This window comes from Sarcophilus harrisii, chromosome 2, assembly GCF_902635505.1.
Source record: "Sarcophilus harrisii chromosome 2, mSarHar1.11, whole genome shotgun sequence".
In the NCBI taxonomy this organism is placed as follows: domain Eukaryota; kingdom Metazoa; phylum Chordata; class Mammalia; order Dasyuromorphia; family Dasyuridae; genus Sarcophilus; species Sarcophilus harrisii.
The window spans coordinates 191,203,272-191,224,707 of NC_045427.1; the positions used below are offsets into that span (position 1 = coordinate 191,203,272).

Here is a 21,436-nt window from a genome sequence, read left to right on the forward strand (position 1 = left end):
ATAAAGTGATATAAAATGCTGCTAATGGTACCCTAGTGACTAAAAAAAAAATTAGTTTTTCACTCTTTGGAGCATTTTTCCCCACTAGACTCATTATATATCAACCACATTATATATCTACCATTCATTAAAACAACATTAAAACCTCCCATAAAGGTAGCAGCTCATTGGCTGGATAACCATAGAATTATGTAAAAATTCTACAGTTCTATGTAAAAATTTCAATTCTAAGATAGGAAATATCATTATGTATTTACAATGTGAAACTCAATCAAATGCTTATTTTCATTGATGACTGTTCCCCAGAATTCTGGGGAAGCTTTCTTGGGAATATTTGGAGATGCTTATTTAAATCTTATTTTCCCTTCAGGAAATATTGCATCACCATATTTGATTGCATCCAATTCCCACATGACTGAGCTTTACTCTTAGTATTAAAGAAGAAAAGCCATTTCATCTTGGATAACAGTTCTCTCCTTAGTGTGTAGTTTTTTGTTTTTGTTTTTTTTTGTCTTTTGTCTTATGTTTTTTCCTCAGAGTTACTTTTCTGCTTTTGGAGAGATTGTGATCACCATGTCAGAACTTATTTTAAGTAAGTCATTTTGTTATATGTTGTACTGTTTCATTTGCTTATTTTAATGTTTCCTATTAGTCTGGGTTATATTGGTTACATTGGGAAAGCTTGCTTATTAGGGACACACAAAGAAATGGCCTAGTTTTGTAGTTTAGAGTTTTGGGAAGTGAGTTATCTAGGAGACTGAGAAAATCCAGTTTCCAGATTTATGATGTCTGTCAGTGAGGACTTTCATTACCTCAATTTATATTTCAAGACTATTAATGGTTTAAAGTCCACTTCCTTTTCTTCTGAGCCATGCTCTACTTTTCTCCAGGGTTATCTACATAAGTGCTCAGTAATTTTTTTTTTTTCCTGGAATTGTTGGTTGGAAGAGAGCCATTCCTTCTCTGTAATGGGCAATTTCTGAACCTACAGGTTCAGTTTTTTAGTTTTTTAGTTTGGCCCTTCCTGAAAGTAATTTGTGCATTTTGCATTTACTTTATTTTAATTTTTTATTATGAACTTAAGCATGAATATATGTATCTGAATTCACATAATATACTTTGCTTTTACTTATATGTTACTGTTATGTCAAAGTATGCCAAAGTCCCCTTTTAATGGGGTGACCCAGTTCTTCCAATTGTCCTAGTTCTTTACTCTGCCTTAGGTTATAATCATCTCCTCTTAATGTTTGAGATAAAGGTTTTATAGACATTCCTTAATGTTTGACAAGATAAAGATTTATCCATTTCAGATGTCATTAGAATATCAGTAATGTCATTGTTCTTGTTATTCCATAAAAAGCTTGCTGCCCCAATACAGGGCTAGACTCTTTGAGATGGTAGTCACGCCTAGCCCTGGGATCAACATGGATCCATTGGTCCCAGTATTTCTCTCCATTTAATAAATTATTGAATTGATCTCTAATCTCTGTCTTGATCAATTTCTTCGGCATTACATTACATTTAATGATAGCAATACAACTGCCATGTTTATCTTTGTTCTCCTCTAAACTTCTTTCTGTTTCTTCTGGGTATTTTAAAAAATGTTTTGTTTCCTCTTTTCCATATTTTCTTCTTTATTTTATGGTTCCTCCACACAGTAAAATGCCACCTTGGAATCAATCCTTAGTTATAACAAAGCATATCAGCACGTTGTCTATATCTCATTCTGCATCTCTAGTTCACCACCTTTCTTCCAAGAGGTAGAAGCCATGTTTCAACCTCAGTTTCCCTCAGGAAACTACACTGATTACAGTTCTGAAGTCTTTTAAAGTTGTTTTGCTTTAAGATGTTATAGTCCTTATAAAAACTGTTTTCTTCTCTATACTTCACTTTGTATTTAATTTTCCCTGTGTTTCTCTGAATTTTAATTTTATTTCTTATGGTGCAATTACATGCTTTAACATCTATACACTATACTTTTATTAGCCATTCCCCATATCATGAGCATCCTTTTTGTTTCAAGATTTTTGCTTTAATACAAAGTGGTGCCATTGATAATTTTTGTATATAGGTCACTTTGAATTAGAGTTTACATGGTAGAATACTGGCTGTATATATTGCTTATTTAGCTGAGTAACTTTTGACAAGTTAGTTGACCTCTCTGCCTTAATGCCCTTCTTCATTAATATCAAATTAGATATGCCTCTAATTCACCTTCCAGCCCTAAGTAAATTCTGTAATCACAGGGGTCAAAGTGAGCTTTCTCTACATCTAGTGTTCTTTCACTCCCTCTGCCACTTTTTTCCTTTTTTTTTTCTTTCTTTCCACTATCACTTATCAGTGACTGCCTAGCCTGTAGAACTGCCTGCCTAGCCTGTAGAACTGTCTCCTTCAATAACATGATTACAGACAAAGAAAACAAAAACGTTGCCCATTATTTGAAAAGTGCCTGCCTTATTCTCCACCTTCTCTTTGTTGATGAGTAGGCATCAACTTCTTCAAATCCTCTGAAGCTATGATTGTTCATTTTGGAATTCTTTCCACTACACCAGGTCTCTAAGATTGTTCATTATTGTATAGAATCAAATACATTGGACTGCTTCTCTAGATTGACAGGACTGGTGATGGTTGCTAAGATCATTTAGGTAATCATTTCTAGCATGCTGTATGAGGAATGGGGGAGGAAGATAGTTTGTTGTCTCTATTTTAAAATTGTAATTCCTTTAAATTGTAAATTAAATTTTAAATTTCAATTTAAAAATGTAATTCCTTCTGATTTCAAAGAAAAGGTAGGCACATTCCTGCCTCCACATACTGTAGGCAAAGGTGGATTTGCAAATTGGGGTAGTTATTGCAAAGCCGAACACCCAGATGATTATTTTTTTTGCATAGAAATCCAGTTCTGATTTTATGATTGTTTAGGGTTGTCCTAGTTGCTAACCTCAAACATTAGGCCCCTACTAAATGTTAATAGAAACTGAGATTTTGATGAATGAATGTCTGGGGTAGTTTAACCTGAATAACATAGATGTCCTAGAGTCTGAATGATTCAGAATCTTTGGCAATCTGATATCAGGAGATGAGTACAAAGGTCTAAAGAAAAAGAAAATGGAGAGAACACAGACTTGAATAAAGGTATTTATTGTAGATCAATGAGAGTCATTCTTTGATTGGATTTGTCTTGCTTTCCTCCTTGTTACAGGCCTTCCCAGATGAATATAGCAATGTCAGATGTTCCTGCTTCCAAATTTAAAATCAGAGTCTTTATTTGGTCTAAATTGCTAGGTGGATTTCAGGCTTTTCATTTCTCCATTCCAAATGTTAGCTACTTTGCATTCCCCAAATAGAGTACTTGAAGTAAAGAGCTCTTGCTTTTTCACAAGACATTTTCTGAGAAGCTGAAATGTATTTTTTTCTAAGCCTGCATGATTTAATTTACTCTGTAATGATTACTGATTATAGAATGCAAATTTATAATTCAAGAACATTGAGATTCTAAAACTGGAGCCATGTAAAAATGTTATCTTTTTGTCAAAGTAAGCTTTGATAAATCGTACTTTCTTAAGTTGTAGGGAGATAGAGATGATTGCAAAATCCTGATTTGTTTTTTCCTGGCTCTTGTTACTTTAAGAAAATCATTGAAGGCCTTACTCTTAAGAAAAGAAATCTGAATTATAGTAAAATTAAATTTCTAATAATAGAGTCTATCATCATTGAAAACTTCATAGGCATTAAGGCCATTGATTTCACCTTAATGACACATCGTCTCTCCTATTCAGAAAGTCTGTTTGCTCCCTCTTGGAAGCTTTTATCAGAAAAGAAATATTTTCCTTTTTAACCTTATCACATATTGTCGACACCTTTTGCAATCTTCTAAAGTGGATAAAGAATTATCATCCTGATTTTAAAGATATGGATATAACTGAGACCCAGAGCAAATAATCAATTTCCCAAAGTTATATATGGCTAGTCAGTAGGGAAGTAGGAAATTGTAAGAACACAGATATTCTCTGTCCAAATATATCAGTTCTGATATAACAGGATAATCTTTAAAATTTTTATATATATTCTTTTAAACAATGTTTATCCATCTTCTTCCCCATCCAGCCAGTGATCCCTTAATTCCTTATAACAAAGACCTAACTGGAAAGAAGAAACAAAGGGGGGGAGAGTAATGGTAGCACCATCATGATAATGCTCCAGCTGAATCTCAACAATGTATATGAATTGTTCCATACACAGTCTCTATATCTTTGTAGAGAAAATGAAATGAGGAAAATGTATTTTTTAAAAAAAAATCTCTTCTTTGAGGCCAAGTTTGGTCATTGTAAATAGACATATTATTTGAAAGATTTTTCTATTGTTTTATTTACATTGTTGAAGTCATTTTTGCATTACTTTCTTTGTTCTATTTATTTTGCATCATTTCATGTATGTCTATGCTCCCTTATTTTTTTTCTTATAGCATAATAAAATATTACATACATTTCTATATTTCAGTTTCCCAGTAAAACTGGCATCTAGTGTATTTATAGTTATTTGCCACTCTAAAAAGTGCTAGTGTAAATGTGTATATATATTGTACTTTTCTTTCTGTTGTTGCAGTCCTTGGGGCATATGCCTAGCAGTGGATTTTTCAGGATCAAAGGCTCTTTTAGTCAATTTTTTGGAATAGTTCCAAATTGTTTTAAAAATAGATGATTTCACAGCTCATTCAAAAATTATTATTTTTGCCTATCTTTAAGTCCTATGATACTTGTTTTTTTTTTCCTATTTTTTTCATCTTATTTACTGTGTGTCATCCAACTTACTGTGTGTCAGATGACATCTCGGAATTGTTTTTGTTTGCACTTCTCTTATTAGTGATTTAGAGCATTGTTCACATGGTTATTTTTGAGAACTATTTGTTCATTGCCTCTACCTTTCAAGAAAACTAGACTAAAAGAGATCTGGAAAGGAATAGAGTAGCAGTAACCAAGTTCCAAAGCAAAGGTGAGTTATATTTGGATGTCATATTATGCCTATTTATTTTTATGTGTTAGACAGTTTCTCCATAATTGGAAACATACATTAACTTTTAAAAGGACTTTATTATTATTTATTCTGTGGTAAACATGATGCTGAGATTTTGGAATACAAGTTATAGAAATGAGATAGTCCTTGCCATAAAAAAAAAAAATTTCTTTTTTTAAATACGTTTTTATTTTTCCAATTACATAAAAAGATAGTTTTCAGTATTCACCTTTGCAAAACCTTGTGTTCCAGATTTTTTATGTTGTCTTCTCCCCACATCTTCTCCATAGACAGCAAGCATCCAATATAGGTTAAACATGTGAAATTCTTCTAAAGACATTTCCATATTCATCTTATTGTTCAAGAAAAACCAGATCAAAAGGTGAAAGAAAAGAATATAAAAAAACCCAAAAAAGCAAAACTGAGCAAACAAACGACAAAAACTATAAAAATACTATGCTTTGACATTCAGTCTCTATAGTTCTCTTTCTGGTTGAGGATGGCTCTCAACATCACAAGTCTTTTGGAATTGTCTTGAATCACTTCATTGTTGAAAAGAGCCATGTCCATCCAAATTGATCATTATCTTCATGTTGCTGTGTATAATAATTCTCTTGGTTCTACTCACTTTACTTAGCATCAGTTTATGTAAGTCTCTCTAGGTCTTTTGAAATCATCCTGCTTGTAATTTCATATAGAACAATATTATTCAGTCATATCCTAGTTGATGGGCATCCACACACTTTCCAATTCCTTGCCACTACAAAAAGGGTTGTTACAAACATTGTTGCACATTTGGGTCCTTTTTTTTCTTTTTTAAGATCTCTTTGGGATACAGACCCAGTAGAGATATTGCTAGATTAATGGGTATGCAGAGTTTGATAATCCTTTGGTCATAGTTCCAGTATAGGTGGATCTATTCAAGAAATCCTCCAACATTGCATGTAAAGAATTTTCTAATGAGGGAGATAGTACTTAGAAGAAAGTAGAATGATTTGGTCTGAAAAGTTGGCAATAAAGTCATCCATTATCAACTATGCTTTTCCCATTTTTCTCCCAAAGTCTTTGAGAAGAAGGCAGCATGGAATATGGAAAAGAACATTGACTTTGGGACAAAAGAAAACTATATTCAACTTTTGCTTCTGATACATAAATCCTATTGACATAAGTGACATAAATGACACAAATCGTTTCACCTAAATTTTTATTGTTTGATTTGTAAAATAGTGTTCATAGTGCCTTCACTAGCTAGACCATTCCAATCCCTGAATGCTAGTGTTCTTCAGATTTTCATCCTTGTTTGTGGTGGTTGTTTTCTTCTTCTTTATTATTCCTTGTAATCTCTAAATGTTCATTTGGACTATTAGTGCCCAACCTGTGATAAAGACTTCTGAGCCCATATTGGTTTGATCAGCCAGAGTCGACATGGTGTAGCTTGCTATGATAGTGATATCATTTTGGTGCTCATTGAGCATGAATGACAACAATCAAACACATTTACTCACATAGTTTCAGCCTTGGGGCTATGGATACAAGGATAGACATTCCCATTATACTGAAATGGCTTTTAAATATTTGTTGAGCTGAAATAAATATTGGCCAAATCTGTATTTGTGGCCTTAGGTAGTCTTGTAAGTTTTATAATTACAAGTATACTTCCCCAAACTTGCTTCCATTTTTCTGTGAATGAGTGATACTCTCAAAGTCATGATTTCATCTATGATGACTGCCTCTTTTCTCCTTCATCCTACCAGTTTTCAAGTAATGGTTTTTTTTCTGATTATACATGTACATTTTTTTTTTTATGTTTTTCTTTATGAATCATGTTGGGAGAGCCGAATTAGAGCAAAAGGGAAAAACCACAGAAGAAAAAAAAAATTAAGTGAACATAGCATGTGTTGATTTATATTCAGTCTCCCTAGTTCTCTCACTAGCTGTGGATAGTGTTTTCCATCCAAAGTTTATTGGGATTGTCTTGGATCACTGAACTGCTGAGAAGAACCAAGCCTTTCATAGTTGATTATTCCACAATTTTGCTATTACTGTGTAGAATATATTCTTGGTTCTGCTTGTTTCATTCATTATTAAATCTTTCCAGGCCTTTCTAAAATCAGCTTTTTCATCATGTTTTTATGGAACAATAATTCCATTATATACTTACAACATTACTTATTCAGCCATTCCCTAGTTGATGAGCATCTTAAGTAGTGTCTTTCAACCACAGTATCTCTTGCCTCTTCTATTCCCTCTCTCAATTCTCATAGTCATCTATTTACTTAGTAGAGACTCTTAATACTGTACATGTAGAATATTTCAAAAGGCTTTGAATAGTTATTCCTGCCTACAATTGTCTTCCATGAAGCCTGTCCTTCATAGAAATTACAGAATTTTTGTTGTTGTTATACATATCAGTTTATTTCTCAAAAACTTTTGAGGTTCCCTATTGCTTTTAGAATGAAATTAATTCTTTTTTATCATTACATTAAAAATTCTCCACAATCTAACATAATTACGATATTCTTTCAGCCCTATAATTCAGCTAGTTTGGACTGCTCACATAGATCTCTATTTCATATAACAATACAGTACACATTCCTACTAATGTACTAAGCACTAGGGATATAAATAAAAAAGAGGCAATCCTTCACTCAAGGATTAATGGAGAAGACAATACACAAAAGAAATATGAAAAGTGTGGGGAGATGTCAAAGGATAATCATGATGCAGTCAAAACTAAACGATAAATGAAGAAATGTATGGGATTCTGAGCCCTCTGCAAAAGGAAACTTTGGGAGTTTTTTTTTTTTTTTAATTAAAAATTTGTTTTTATTTATTTTTTCTTTGCCTGCCAGTCAGAGGGTGAGAAGTGAATAAGTTTACTGAAGAGGTTTAGGTACAAAAACTGAAGTGACCTCTGATGAATTTTCTCACTTCGGTGTGTTTCTAATGCTTGGAATTCCTTATTCTTCCATCCCCATATGCTGAAATCCTGTCCATATGAAGGCTCATAAAAAGTCTTCCCCAATATTCCCAAACGTGACAATGAACAAAAATCCTTTTCTTCTCCATCATCATTTACATAGTATGTAGTTTACTCCCTTCTTATATTCAACTTCTTTTTATTATAATTATTTTGATGTATGTGTAGGTATTCCTTGAATATGTTATCTTAAATTCCATGAGAATATTGACTATTTTATTTCCCCCCAGGGTCTAGCATGTTAGCTGGGGAATAGTAGTTATTCAATAAATGTTTGTCAAATGTGTGATATAGATTGCTAGATATGGAATTTGATCTCCTGAGTTCAAATTCTTGCTCTACTACTTTAATCAATCAATCAACCGATTAATATACATTTATTAAGTACCTTCTTTAGTCACTGTACCGAGCAGGGGAAGGCAAAGGGCAGTTCCCACCCTCAAAGAACTCAGTTTAATGGGAAATACATTATGTAACACATCTATTATATGTGTGCTTGTGTGTGTGTGTATATATATACACATATTTACATATCTATTTATGTGTGTGTATATACATACATAAATAAATGCTCTCTAATCTATATGAGAGAAGGTAATAATTAACAGAGGGAAAGTACTAGAATTAAGATGTGTTCAGATAAGCTTTCTGTAAAAATGAGATTTTAGCTGAGACTTAGAGGATAAGACTTAACTGAATAAGATTAAAGGAGTACAGAGAAATCAGGTGAAGTGGAGGTGTGTAATGTTCTCTTTGGTTAGCTTGGTGTCTCTGGGAGCAGCCTTCGTTTCAGTTCAGTAATCACCACAAGTGCAGTCAGGTGTTAAAGTCCAAATCCTTTATTGTCTACTTCAAAGTCCTATCTCCTTCACTTGGGGCTCGGCTAGTTTTCTTAGAGGCCTATCTCTCTCCTTGGTTCCAAGAGCTAGAGCTCCCGCCTGCCTTCTCTGGCTTCTGAATCTCCCCCAATCAATCCTGGCTGAAGCTCTTAGCTTATATGCTCTACAATGAGTATAAACCAATCATTATATCACTAGGAAACCATTATTTGTTGTGGAATTAAATCAATGCTAAACTAGATTTAATCATTGTCTCCTCAATTCCACTTAGTATCTTGTTTCAAGTTCTGGCCCATAACAGAGGTGGGGAAACATTCCAGCTATGAGAGAGCTAGAGAAAATGCACCTGTGAGCCTATGGTAGTGGAGAGATACTGAGAGCAAATTTAAGAAGGGGAAACATTCTATCCTTTAGGGACAACTTTATGGACAAAGACTAGGAGGCTGGAGAGCCCAAGCTATTTTTGAGAAAACAACCAGTAGACTGATTTAATTTGATGCAGAGAGTGATGTATAATTAACCTTGAAAGATTTGTTAGAGATATTTTTAAAAGGTTTAAAATGCAAAAGAGTGGAGTTTGCATTTTATCTTGTGGCAATAGCTTCTGGAGACACAATTAGCTGTTTAGATTTGTGCATTAGGTAAATTAGCTTGATCACAGTTTAGAGATGATTTGGACCAGGGAGAAACTGAATGCAGGGAGGTCAAGAAAGGAGGCTTTTGCAGTGTTGTGGAGGAGTGATGATGAAGACCTAAACTGGAGCCCTTTGGGTAGAGAGGAGAGAGAGTTGAGAATTGTTGTAGAGGTAGACTTAAGAGGAACTAGCTTCTGATTGGTTAATGGGGTGGAGAGAGGGGGATGAGGACACTTCTAAGTCAGTGAGCCTGGGCCACTCGAAGGGTAGTGGTAACTTGGATAGGAAAAGGAAAATTGGAAAGAAAGGGAGTGAGTGTGTTCTGTTTTGGATTTCTTGTGTTGGATATGCCTCAAGTAAATCCATGAAAGGGTCTCTCACAATTGGAGATTGTGGCTACTGGAACTGAGGCAATTGGAGATGAAGGTACTGGAATTGTGGAAGAAGATGAGAGCTAGTTAGGAAGATTTCAGAATAATCTGCAAATAGAGAGTTGTAAGAATTGAGACTAAGCAGAGAAGAAGAGAGTGTTAAGAGAGAAAAACACAAGACAGAATCCTAGGGTATATGCCACCTATATAGGGACAGAGAGGATGACTGAGCAATGAAAACAAAAGAGGTTTAGTCAGGAGAAGAAGTAGGAAGAAACAATTGTTCTCCCATCTTGTGATTAATTTCTCTATTTGTAAGATTTCTTTTTCTTCTAGGTGAATATCACAATAGCAGAATGAACACTTAAATACTTGCAGCATAACATTCATTTTGGGGAGGAACATGTAATGGGATACATTTTTTGCTGAGACTCAGTAGTAAGAAAAATAGCTTATGTTAACATAATGCTTTTATACCTTTTAATTTACTTTCCTTTTAACAACTCTATAATCATTGCAGGTGTTGTTCCTATTTTACAGATGAAGCTTAGAAATGTTTTATTTGAAAAGCTTCTTAAATTTTTTCCATACATGACTCTTTTTACCTTAAAAATTTTTATATGACCATGAATATATTGTATATAAAATAGGTATACAGATTTGACATTTGTTGATAATAATTCATAATTTCATGCTCTTTATATTCTGTTATGACTCCCATATGGGGTCCCAATCCAAAGTGTAAGAAACTAGCACTTATTTAAGACATAGCTAGGAAATGGTAGAACCAGAATAGACAAAATTGCAGGCTTTAGAGATAGATAGATAGAAGGAGGGAGCCTTAGTGATCTTTTGCTTTAATACCTTTCATTTAAATAAAAGGCAATTTAAGACCAAGAAGTGATTTATATCCAGTTATACTGATTTACAGCCATTTTTATCAGGTAGGGCAGAACCATCATTCTACTTCTCAGGTGTCCTGTGACAGCAAGTAAATACCCTTTTCATTAAATCCTATTGCCTGTTTTCTTGAGATAGCTCTTACAAATATTATTATTCTGATTTTTCAAGTGAGAAAGCTAAAGCTCAGAGGATTTAAGTGGTTTACCCCAAATCACTACTGATAATTAGGATTAGAAGGCTTCCTGACTCTTCCCACCCCTTCATATTGTTTACCCTATTGTATATATCAATGCCAGAGACTGATAAGAAAGCTCTTAGACCAAAAAGCTTTTCTTTCCAATCTTGGTTGTCCTGGCAACAGAGCTGTAATGTTCTGCCCAGTAGCTGTGGTGAGGAAAATGTTTGTTATTATTGCCACCCAGGGCTAAGGTATTGAAAAATGAACTCCTCAACCTCTTTGGATATCTTCCAGAATGTTGTGGAGGAAGCAAAATGAAAGCAGATGATGTCCTAAAACTCGGTCTCTCTCTAAATCACAGAATTGTTCTTTAAAACAGATTCTGATAAAAATTGGTTCTTTGGTGGAATTAGGCTGGCATTCTCTCTCTTCAGATTTTCAGAATTATTGTGACTCACTTGATGTCAAAGAATTTGAATCTTGGAGAGTCTAGTATCCTTGTATAAATAAAGAATTGAGAGAGGTGAAGGATCTCAGACCACTTGGCTACTAAATATCAGAACCACTCTTTGAATCCAGATCTTTTGTTTCTTTTTCATCTAAATAACACTATCTCCCTGGGTGAGAAATAGATTATATACACAAATAATTCAACATAACTGAATAAATATATGAGGGAAAGAATAATGCAGAAAAATGGGCTTTCATTCATTAAACTTAATGTCAGAGAGGGAATGAAGGAAATATTTCTGAGCTAGACTTTTCTTGTGTATGAGAGAATTTGTCAGAATCAGGTACATGAGTACAAATGGAGGGGAAGTGAGTAACTTTGTGTTTTATTTTTTATTTGATTCCTACAGAATAGCTACAAAAACATTGGTAAACCTTGTGAGAGGAATATAATGTTGAAACTAAATTGTAGCTTTCAACTCACAAGTACTTCAAGGTTAGCATGCAGGGGCAGCTTGGCCAAAACAGTTTCCAAGTCCTGGGGGGGAGGGGAGGGGAGATTGCCACTAAGAAGGAAAGGGAATTAGAATTTATATAGCATCTTCTATTATGTGCTACACTCTGTGCTAAGCACTTTACAAATATTTTATCTTTGATTCTCACAACAAACCTGGGAAGCAGATACTATTTTATTTCCATTTAACAACTGAGTAAAGAGAGGCAAAGTTAAGTGACTTATCCAGCCTCACAAAATTCCTAAATGTCTGAGGCTGTGTTTTCATTTAGTTCTTCCTGATCGCAGGTCCAGTTATCTCTAACTGTTGCTGCCCCTACCTACCTTAGGATTATGATGCTCCCAGAGACAATGCTTTATGGGATGTGCAGATATCCAGTGTAGAGAAGAGGAGACTTAAGGGGAATGAGATAGCTTTCTTCTGGAATTTGAAGAACTTATTGTGTAGAAAAGAAATTGGTCCCAGAAGGCAGAGCTAGGAGACTAGGATAGAAATTATAGAAGGGCACATTTTCCTGAAAAACTTACTAATATTAAGGAACAATTTCCTGACAATAAGAGTCTATCCCAGAGTAAAATGAGCTACTACAAAAGCATTTGTTAACCTGTCTTTGACTGGTGGTTTTGGAACAGAGGATGGATAGCAGCTTGTCAAAAAATATAACTATCCAGGATTCTTATTGAGCATTGAATAGGACTAGATGACCCTTGAAGTCCCTTCTAACTTTGAGATTCTCTTACCCTCTTTCATGCTTCATCATGTCAGCATCATAATTAGATTTTGGAATTTTATTGAATTCCATCTTCATATAATTGTTTTTAAGAAGAGAGAGAGGGGTGAGGAGTAAAGGGAGGGAGAGGAGGGAACTGGGGTGGGAGTAGAGAGACGGAGAGGGAGTGAGAGACTCTTTTATACTTGAAATCTTTTCTATTGCTAAGAATCTTCATTGGTTTAGGAAATCTTGTATATTACTTCCTTCCTCTCAGTGGCCAACAGCAAGAAGTACTACATATTTATTTCCTTCCTAGTTTCCATCTATTGAGTTTTTCTGAATCTTCCCTAAAATAAAAACATTGTTTAGGAAAATGTCAAAAACTCATAGTGAGTTATAAGAAATATATACCTACTTTTTCCAAGCAAGTCTTATCTTTTAACAGGGACTGTAGTTTCAAGCCTCGTACATTTTCTAAAAACAGAAAATGAAAGTCCACAGGCATTGCAAACTGGGCCGGTGGTAGACATGTGGAAAAGTAATTATTTGGTATAAATACAACTGGCTTACACCTCCCTCAGGTCCTGGTTTTTAGCTTCTTTATTTCTATAGCATTCCAATTCTGATGATTGAAATTTATTCATCAACCTTTCAGCATTGAACCCACATAAATGTGGCAACAACCTTCATCAAAGTATACTTAAAAAGGAGTGAATAGAAGAGGTAGTATTTTTGAGTTTGTCAGTGTCTTCCCAAATTTCTTAAAGCCATACTATATGTGTGATTACCTAATTTAATCCTGTTATTAGGACCAACCCTGTTATAAAAGCATGGATTATTATAGGCAAGAGGGAATATAAAGATCATGTATTATATATCAGCCAACAACTGTCTATTAAATGCCTGCTGTATGCCTGGCACAGTGCTAAATGTTAGGAATAAAAAGATAAGAAATTAAACATTCCCTATCCTCAAAGAACTTACATTCTATTGAAGATGACAAGGTATGCAGATATAAGTATATGCATAATAATCTGCAGAGTAGATGATAATTTGGGAGAGAAAGGGTGTTATTTGATTGTTGGATATTCTGAATGATACAATCTAAATTTCCTGTCAACTTTAGGGTGTTTTAGTTGGGTAATGTATCAGTCCAGGAAAGCTAGATGACTGGATCTTCATCTCAATCCTAGAAATACGTCATATTCAGTCATTCAATCATCATGCATCTTGCTGTGCATTAGATGTTGTGCAAATGTAGATTCAGTTTTGGTCTCTGTCTTCAGTGAGCTGTCTGTGGAGAAAGAATCAATGCTGAAATAGTTACTTTAATACTTTGATGAATGTAATCTTAATGATGTCATCAGGTCTTTATGGTTTTCACCATGAGTTTTCATTCTGTGAAACTTTTTTCTCATGTCAACTCAAATATCTTTCACGTATAGTTCCCTTAACAGTCATGGGGTTTTATTGTTGTTTAGTTGTTTCAGCCATGTCTGACTCATTGTGACATTATTGGAGTTTTCTTGGCAAAAATATTGGAATGTTTTGCCATTTCCTTCTGTAGTAACCTTGGAGGGACTTTTCTTCAAGACTGTCATTATTAGTTTAGAGAGGGGAGAGAGACAGACAGAGAGAGAGAGAGAGAGAGAGAGAGAGAGAGAGAGAGTGTGTGTGTGTGTGTGTGTGTGTGTGTGTGTGTGTGAGAGTGTGTGTGTTTAGGGGCTAAGGAATAATATATATAAGGAACGGTTTGTGGAATGAAATTTTAAAAAAATGGATAAAAGATATTTAGCGTGGAATAAAGGTAATTAGATATGGACACTTTAGTGGGAATTCAGGAAGAAGAAAACAACAGGTGGAATAGTTCCATTTCTTGTGAAGAGACTGTCTTATTCATATTGAAGACCTAATGTTAATAGAGATAATCTAAAGGGATTCTTCTTTTCAGATTCTACTATTTTGGGAATGATCAAAGAATCTGAGAATTGGAAGGGATTTTGAATATGCTGGAACTAGTATCATCTATAGAATTTACAAAAAAAAAAAAAATTAGTCCTCTATCTTCCATTTATAAATCTTTGGGAATGGCAAAGTCATTATTTCCTGAGGCAGCCTATTCTACACCCCCCCCCCCCCCCCCCCCCCCCCTTTCTATATGACCAGAATTCAAATAATTCAACTATTTAACTTAAAAACCAACATTTAATAGCCAGACTATTTGACCCATTTATTAAATAAACTATTTTTTTTTCCTTCAGGGCAAACATTCTTTTTCCTGGTCTTTGTATCACGTGTTCTTGAGTATGCTTACAATCTATTCATTCTCTTCTTAACTCTCTATGGCTTAACATGTCAATATTATTCCTGAAAAGTGATACATAAAAATGACTATAGATGTGATCTCACTAAAGTATAGCATACAGTGGAACTCTCATTATAGAGAGTATATATCTATTTTTATAGATTTTATAGATAGTAGGCCTAAATTTATAAACTGCTTATTGAAGAAAGACTGTCACATTAATAATGATTTTTTTTCTGCATGTTGAAATATGATTTATATTGTTTAAGTTATACTGTTATTTTGTTCTCACCAGGCCTAGTGCCTTCTGATTCTTTTCTTGAAGAAAGTATTGATGACGTATTAGTTTTGTGACTTCTGTATAAGCTACGAGTCTTTGGCTTCTTTCATTCCTTCTTCCAGATCCACATTTTCTAAAACATTTTTTCTTTTGTTTTTTTCTTTCTTTGCTTCTTTTCACATTTTCTTTTAACTCAGCAGTTATTATAGATATTTGAATTTCACTTAAAGAAGTTTTCATTAGGTGCTTTGTAGAATTTTATAGAATCATAAACTAAGAGCTGGAAGGGAGAAATCTCAGAGATTTTCTGGTTCAATTCTCATATTTTACAGATAGGGAAACTGGAGTCCAGAGGTATTATATAACTTCTTCATATTGCTAGTAAGTATAAAAGCCAGAATTTGACATTCTCCTCTTGACTTCAAGCCCCAGTGCTCTTCAGAGCTTAGAGACAGAAAAATTCTCTTCTTCAGCAACGGATGGTGATGTGTAAGCTCTGATTATTGTCATGGTGAGTGGTCTTTATACAGAGACTTAATCATGGATACTACAATACCAGAGAACCAAATTTTCCCATGAAATTGTTTCTTGCAGTCTTGGAACTTACTGTTAAACTGGCTTTGCCAATCTAGTCATCTTTTCTTCAAGAGAACTCGGGACTCATCCTTCCATATAGTTTCAAATTCATTCTATCTTCTAGCTTTAATGTATGGCAAACTATCAAGACATTTCTTCAAAGTAAAATTTTTTATTATTGTCATTGGACAAGGATCTCACACAATACCTATAGTTTGTAGCTAGAGAAGGTTTATAGATGGTTTTAAACAGTATAATTCTTGGCATTCTTTGCTCCCCTTTCTCTTATCTTGCCACTATCATTATAGAAATAGAAAGGAGTATTATAGGACTATGGACCATTTTGCATTATCCTTTGTTTTGTTTTATGGGTTGCTATGACCATAGAATTCATCGACTTTTCCCTGCTTAGTACGAAGAAAGCAAACTCAAAACCTTTCCTGCTTCCTAAACCCTGCCAGAAATTGTGGATGTCTGCATACCATGATAAGCCATGAATTTTCACTATAGATTTTGTTTAAAAGGCTTATTATTTAGGAAACAGAATTTTACCACCATGAAGATGAAGTTTAGTGATTTAGGTCACCAGAGATATATTGATCTCTTTAAAAAAAGTCTAAAGGAGGGAGAATTTGTGATAGTGAGCTAAAGATAGGAAAAGAAGGAGGAAATGGGGAAGGGAACTCTCATTGTAATGGGTAAAAGGACAAAAAACAGTGATTGCTCAGGAGAAGGGATGGAGAGGGTTGGAGAATTGGAAAGAAAGGAACTATTAACAGAATAGCATAGGGGGGAGTGATAGAATTCCAGTCTTGGAGTTGTTGAAATAAGGGTTCAAATCCCTGCTGCTGCCATTTATAAATGACACCAAAATTATCTCTAGTACATACTTCACAGATTTGGTGTGATGCTCTTTGCAAAAACTATTATTTTTCCATCTGCTTGAATTCAGATTTGAAATCTAATACCTGGATTGGAGATGGTGGACAAAGAGTCTGAAGAGTTCTAGGGTTGCTATATATCACATTTAGGCTTGGGAAGTCTGTACCCTGGCCAGATGTGCTCAGTTGCCCCCTTTGATCATTTCTACAATATCCTTTTAAAGTCTTGATGTAAGGTGGTCCTTCCCTCTTACTCCCAAAAAAACAAAACCAAAAAAACTACTTTTATTTCCTAGAGAAGTATTCTTATACTAAAAGATTGAGTTTGGTAAAGTGCTAGGACCTTATTCTTTGTGTCCTTTGGATGAAGATGACTCTTTAAAGCCCTTCAGACTTTAAGCCTTGATCCTGTGATGAGTCCCATGCATCACAACTTTAAGTCACTCCCCTGGAAATGCATTTTCTTTTTGAAACTTCATTGAATGGATTAATGAGTAAAAGTGGGCAGATAATGGTACAGAACATGTTTGAGAACAAGGATATTCTTTAGAAATGGATTTAATAATACTTTGGCTAAGGTAGCCATCACTCCTACTATCTGTGTCTTCCAGTTAGTTAGAATATTCCTTATTTCTCCCAGAAAACTCCATGGTCATTGATTTCCATGCAGTCTGTCCTATCTTCTTCCCCTCCCCCTTTCATGACAATTCCATTTCCTTCCATTATCCTTCTTTCGAGTCTCCTCTCATATTCTTCCTTCTCTCAGCCCTAATGCATTCCCTCTGCAGAGCTGCCTTGCCACTTAAGCTCGTATTTCATGATTTAGCCCTTAAGAGAGTCAGTCCTTTTTTCCCAATGATATTATAAGCCCTGTGTAGAGAATTCTGTCCCGTGTCTTGTTTTTCTTCCAGACCTAGCACTTTACCTGTGAAGAGAGAAAAAATGTAGTACATTAGAAAGAATGGAATGAAACCTAGTTCAATTGCCTTAATCACTACTCTGGGCCTCAGTTTCCCTTAATAGAAAAATAAAGCTGCTGTTCTGCAGAGGTATACATGGCCTCTTGAGTCCCTTCCAGTTCTATATCCATGGTCCTAAGATCCTAATAACAGAATTTTACATTTAACATGAGCTCAAAGATTCATGGATTGAAAGAATGAATGATATTTTTTTGTTTGTTTTTTACCCTTCAGTTTCAAGTGCAGTCTTGGGCAAAGGAATAAAATAAATATTTATTTGAGCATCAACAAATATGCACAGAGGATAATTTAATTATAAATATAACTTTTGATGTGTCTAACAGATTTAAATTGTTGTTACTCACATTGAATTATAATTGCCCGTATTATAAGCTTTCAACTATGGCACTCTGATTAACTATACAAGTGAATCTCACTTTATGCAATAGATACAACTCTGAAACATTGTACCTAAATAGAATTGGCTTGGTGGACAGTGCTGGACTTGGAGTCAGGAAGGCCTGGGTTCGAACCTTGCCTCTGACACTTCCTAGCTGTGTGACCATGGGTAAGTCACTTAATCTCTCTTGAATCTCAGTAAACTCATCTATAATATGGGTATGATAATACCTGTAGTACTTGCCTCCCAGGGTTGTTGTGAGGTTCAAATGAGATAATAATGTATGTGGTTCACTCTACAGACTTTAAAGCACTATGTATATAGATATAAGCTGTTATTGTTATTATTGTCATCTTATTCTTCTCTTATTATCAGTCTTGTTCTCATCTTTTTTCTGTGGAAATCAGATAGAGATAGTCCTGGGACAAGCTATTATCATGCTATTATTCTTTTATATTTAATATTCTGCAAACTATTGTAAAGGCATAAAAAATAACTGCTTTTTGATAACTGAATGAAAAAATAGTGAGTTGTTAAGTTCATCTTCTGTAGGCTTGTTAAAATTTTCTTGGGGCACAATTCTAGTAGTAACCAGGATTATGGGGATGATGATGAAAATGATGATGATGACGATGGTGTTGTTGATGATGATAATTGTTATTATTGACAATTTAAGTGTGCTATGGAAATACTTGCGTGATTCTTTGAAATTTCTGCCTCCTTTCCTGCCATTCTGCAGAAACAGATGGCTGCTGCCTGAATGTCTAAACTACTAAAAGCCATTTTGTGTTTTCTTCTTCTGTTTCTTATATTGCCATAATAAAAGAATTCATCCCCTAGTGGCCAGCCAACTGGTGATGAGCCTCTTTGATTCTTAGCCTACTTTCCTAACTTTGCTATTGCCTCTGCTGAGAGCAGGTGGTTACTTGATACTAAAGGCCATTTTGTATTTCTTCATTTGTTTCTTGCGTTTCCATGGCTAGAGAATTCATCATCTAGTGGCCAGCCAACCGGTGATGAGCCTTTTCCATGCTTAGCTAGAGTGATCTTCAGATAGCAGATACTGTCTGTCCTTGGAATTGTGCTCAAAACCTTTTGAGTTTTATAGAATCTGCCAGAATTTGCACTCTTCTTCTTTAGATGTCAAGAATCAAAGGTCACCTCCATGCCAGTGAAGAATAGGACTTCTTCAGAGGATGCTGAATGGGACATTCTCCATGACGGTGGCAAACACTGTTGTGGAGTATGGATGTCCTTGTTTTAGTCTTCAATTGATAATTCTAATTATGGGCAGCATGGCTGAGTGGATAGAGGGCTGGAATACTTGGACTTTGACATATACTGACTTTGTGACTTTAGGCCAGCCATCTAGCTTTTTAGTGCTTTAGACAAATCTCTAAGATTATATAAATTGTAAAAAAGTGGATGTCCTGCATTGATAGAGGGAGTTTTCTTACAGGATTTCCCTGTTACCAAAGAAATAACAGATCCAATCCTTATCCTCTGCCTTAGTCAGAGGATCATTGAATTGAGTAATATCTTACAAGGAATCAAGTATGCTCTCAACCTTTGCATGGGAGACACCTTGTTGAGAAGAATTTTTAAGCCTGCATTTTGCTTTCCAGAGCCCAAGGCTTAAAAAAACAAACAAACAAAAAAAAACCTCAAACACTACAGGATTCTTATATTCTATAGACTTTTCAGTTATGTTACTATATCTGCTAGAGAAAATTATAAATGTTTACCTATTTCTTTTTTCTTATATTTTTATTAAGAGCCCTCCCCATAGATGCTTAGAACTTTCTCATAAAGACCTTATAGCATTGAGAAAGGAGTTCTATAAATTGGTGTTTTCTCACTTGCCTCTATGACACACTGAGGTATTGGAGGAGGACTTGGGTAGAGGTCACAGTAACTTATATTACATAAAACTGGCATTGCTGGTAAATATCTGCTTAGTGGTGGTGATTGAGCTTTAGTGAGATGACCATTTGTGGTGCTAATCTTTCATTTCACTCATTTTAGGTTGCTCCACGATGACTATGGCAAGATACAGGCCTACGTGGGACCTGGCACTCGATCCCTTGGTGTCTTGTAAACTCTGTCTTGGGGAATATCCTTTGGAGCAGATGACAACAATAGCCCAGTGCCAATGCATCTTCTGTACCCTGGTTGGTCCTTTTGAAACTTATGAAATTATTTCAAGTAGATGGCTGAGCTTCCTTTGTGGAGTCTTAAGAAAACAGAAAGCCCTTCTGATCTTGTTTTCTGTTTGCCCATTTAATTTTATGTTCATCTCTTAGGAATTTGTCTCTGAAGATACTAGAGCTCCCAAGTTCAGGCTTTTTAATTCATTATTTTTATGATTTCAAGGACATCACAGAGAAAAAAAATTAATTTTCAAGCACAATTTTAAAAATAGCAGCCAGACATGGGTTCTTCTGTTAAAAAATAAACATGACATTGATTGATAACTCAATTGGACAGGCTTATTTCTAGATGTAGCTCCAGGCTGCCTTCTGTGTAAAAGCAAAGATATGTATTTCAACTGCTGAAAGTTGTCTCATTCCCAGTGCCAGATCAGAATGATTTTATTATGTGGTCATAGTGAAGCTTCCATAGACATAGCATTTATGAAACACTGGCTTCCTGAATCAGTTTTCTTACTTCATTAACATAAAGAGAATTGCCTAATAATTAGAGCTATCCCGAAGTAGAATGGTTTGCCTTGGAAGGTAATGAAGAAATACGGAGACCTTTAAGTGGATGCTGGATTCGGGATATTGGAGAGTTCTTTCATTGACCCCCCCCAACCCTAAAGAACTCTTTTTTTTTTTTTTTGAAGAAAACACAATTTTATATTTGACTAGCTGTGTCTAAGTGTGTTTCTTTTTCCCTGTTCATTTCATGAATATTATAATCATATTTATGTTATTATAAAAATGCCAACAGTGAACAAAACCAAACAAAACATAAAATAAGGAATAATACACCAAACACTTTAAAAAGGCAGAACCAAATGAAATAATAAACAAAAACAAAATAATTTTATGTCTTCTTCTAAGGTAGTCCATTTTGTATCTTTGTCATTATTTTTTCTTTTTTATTTATTTTTTCCTTTGAAAATAATTTTAGTCACAGATATCTGAGGTCAGACTTAAATTCAAGTCCTCCCAACTCTACAGCTGGCATTTTATCTACCTTGCTACCTAACAGCTCCTTGCATTATTTCTTTTTTAAATTTTATTTTTATTAATTTTTTTTACATATTTCCTTATGAATTATGCTGAGAAAGAAAAATCAGAAAAAGAGGGAAAAACCACAAGAGAAAAATAAAACAGAACAAAAAGATTTTAAAAATTGAATAGAGCATGTGTTGATTTATATTTAGTCTCCATGGTTCTCTCTCTGGTGTTTTCCATCTAAAAACTATTGGGAT

The 21,436-nt window shown here is 34.6% G+C and overlaps 1 protein-coding gene across 3 annotated transcripts in view; it reads left to right on the forward strand.

Moving 5' to 3' along the window:
* Window positions 1-21,436, forward strand: part of RNF144A (ring finger protein 144A) — a 129,891-nt gene that overhangs the window by 51,475 nt on the left and 56,980 nt on the right. For 2 of the 3 annotated variants that reach the window (XM_031951189.1, XM_031951190.1), the window contains exons 1-2: window positions 18,048-18,165; window positions 20,023-20,168. In XM_031951189.1, coding sequence (XP_031807049.1) covers window positions 18,162-18,165; window positions 20,023-20,168 — 150 coding nt within the window. In that variant the 5' untranslated portion in view covers window positions 18,048-18,161. Of the gene's footprint in view, window positions 1-18,047; window positions 18,166-20,022; window positions 20,169-21,436 lie in introns of those variants that run through there. The other variant, XM_031951191.1, reaches the window with a different exon arrangement.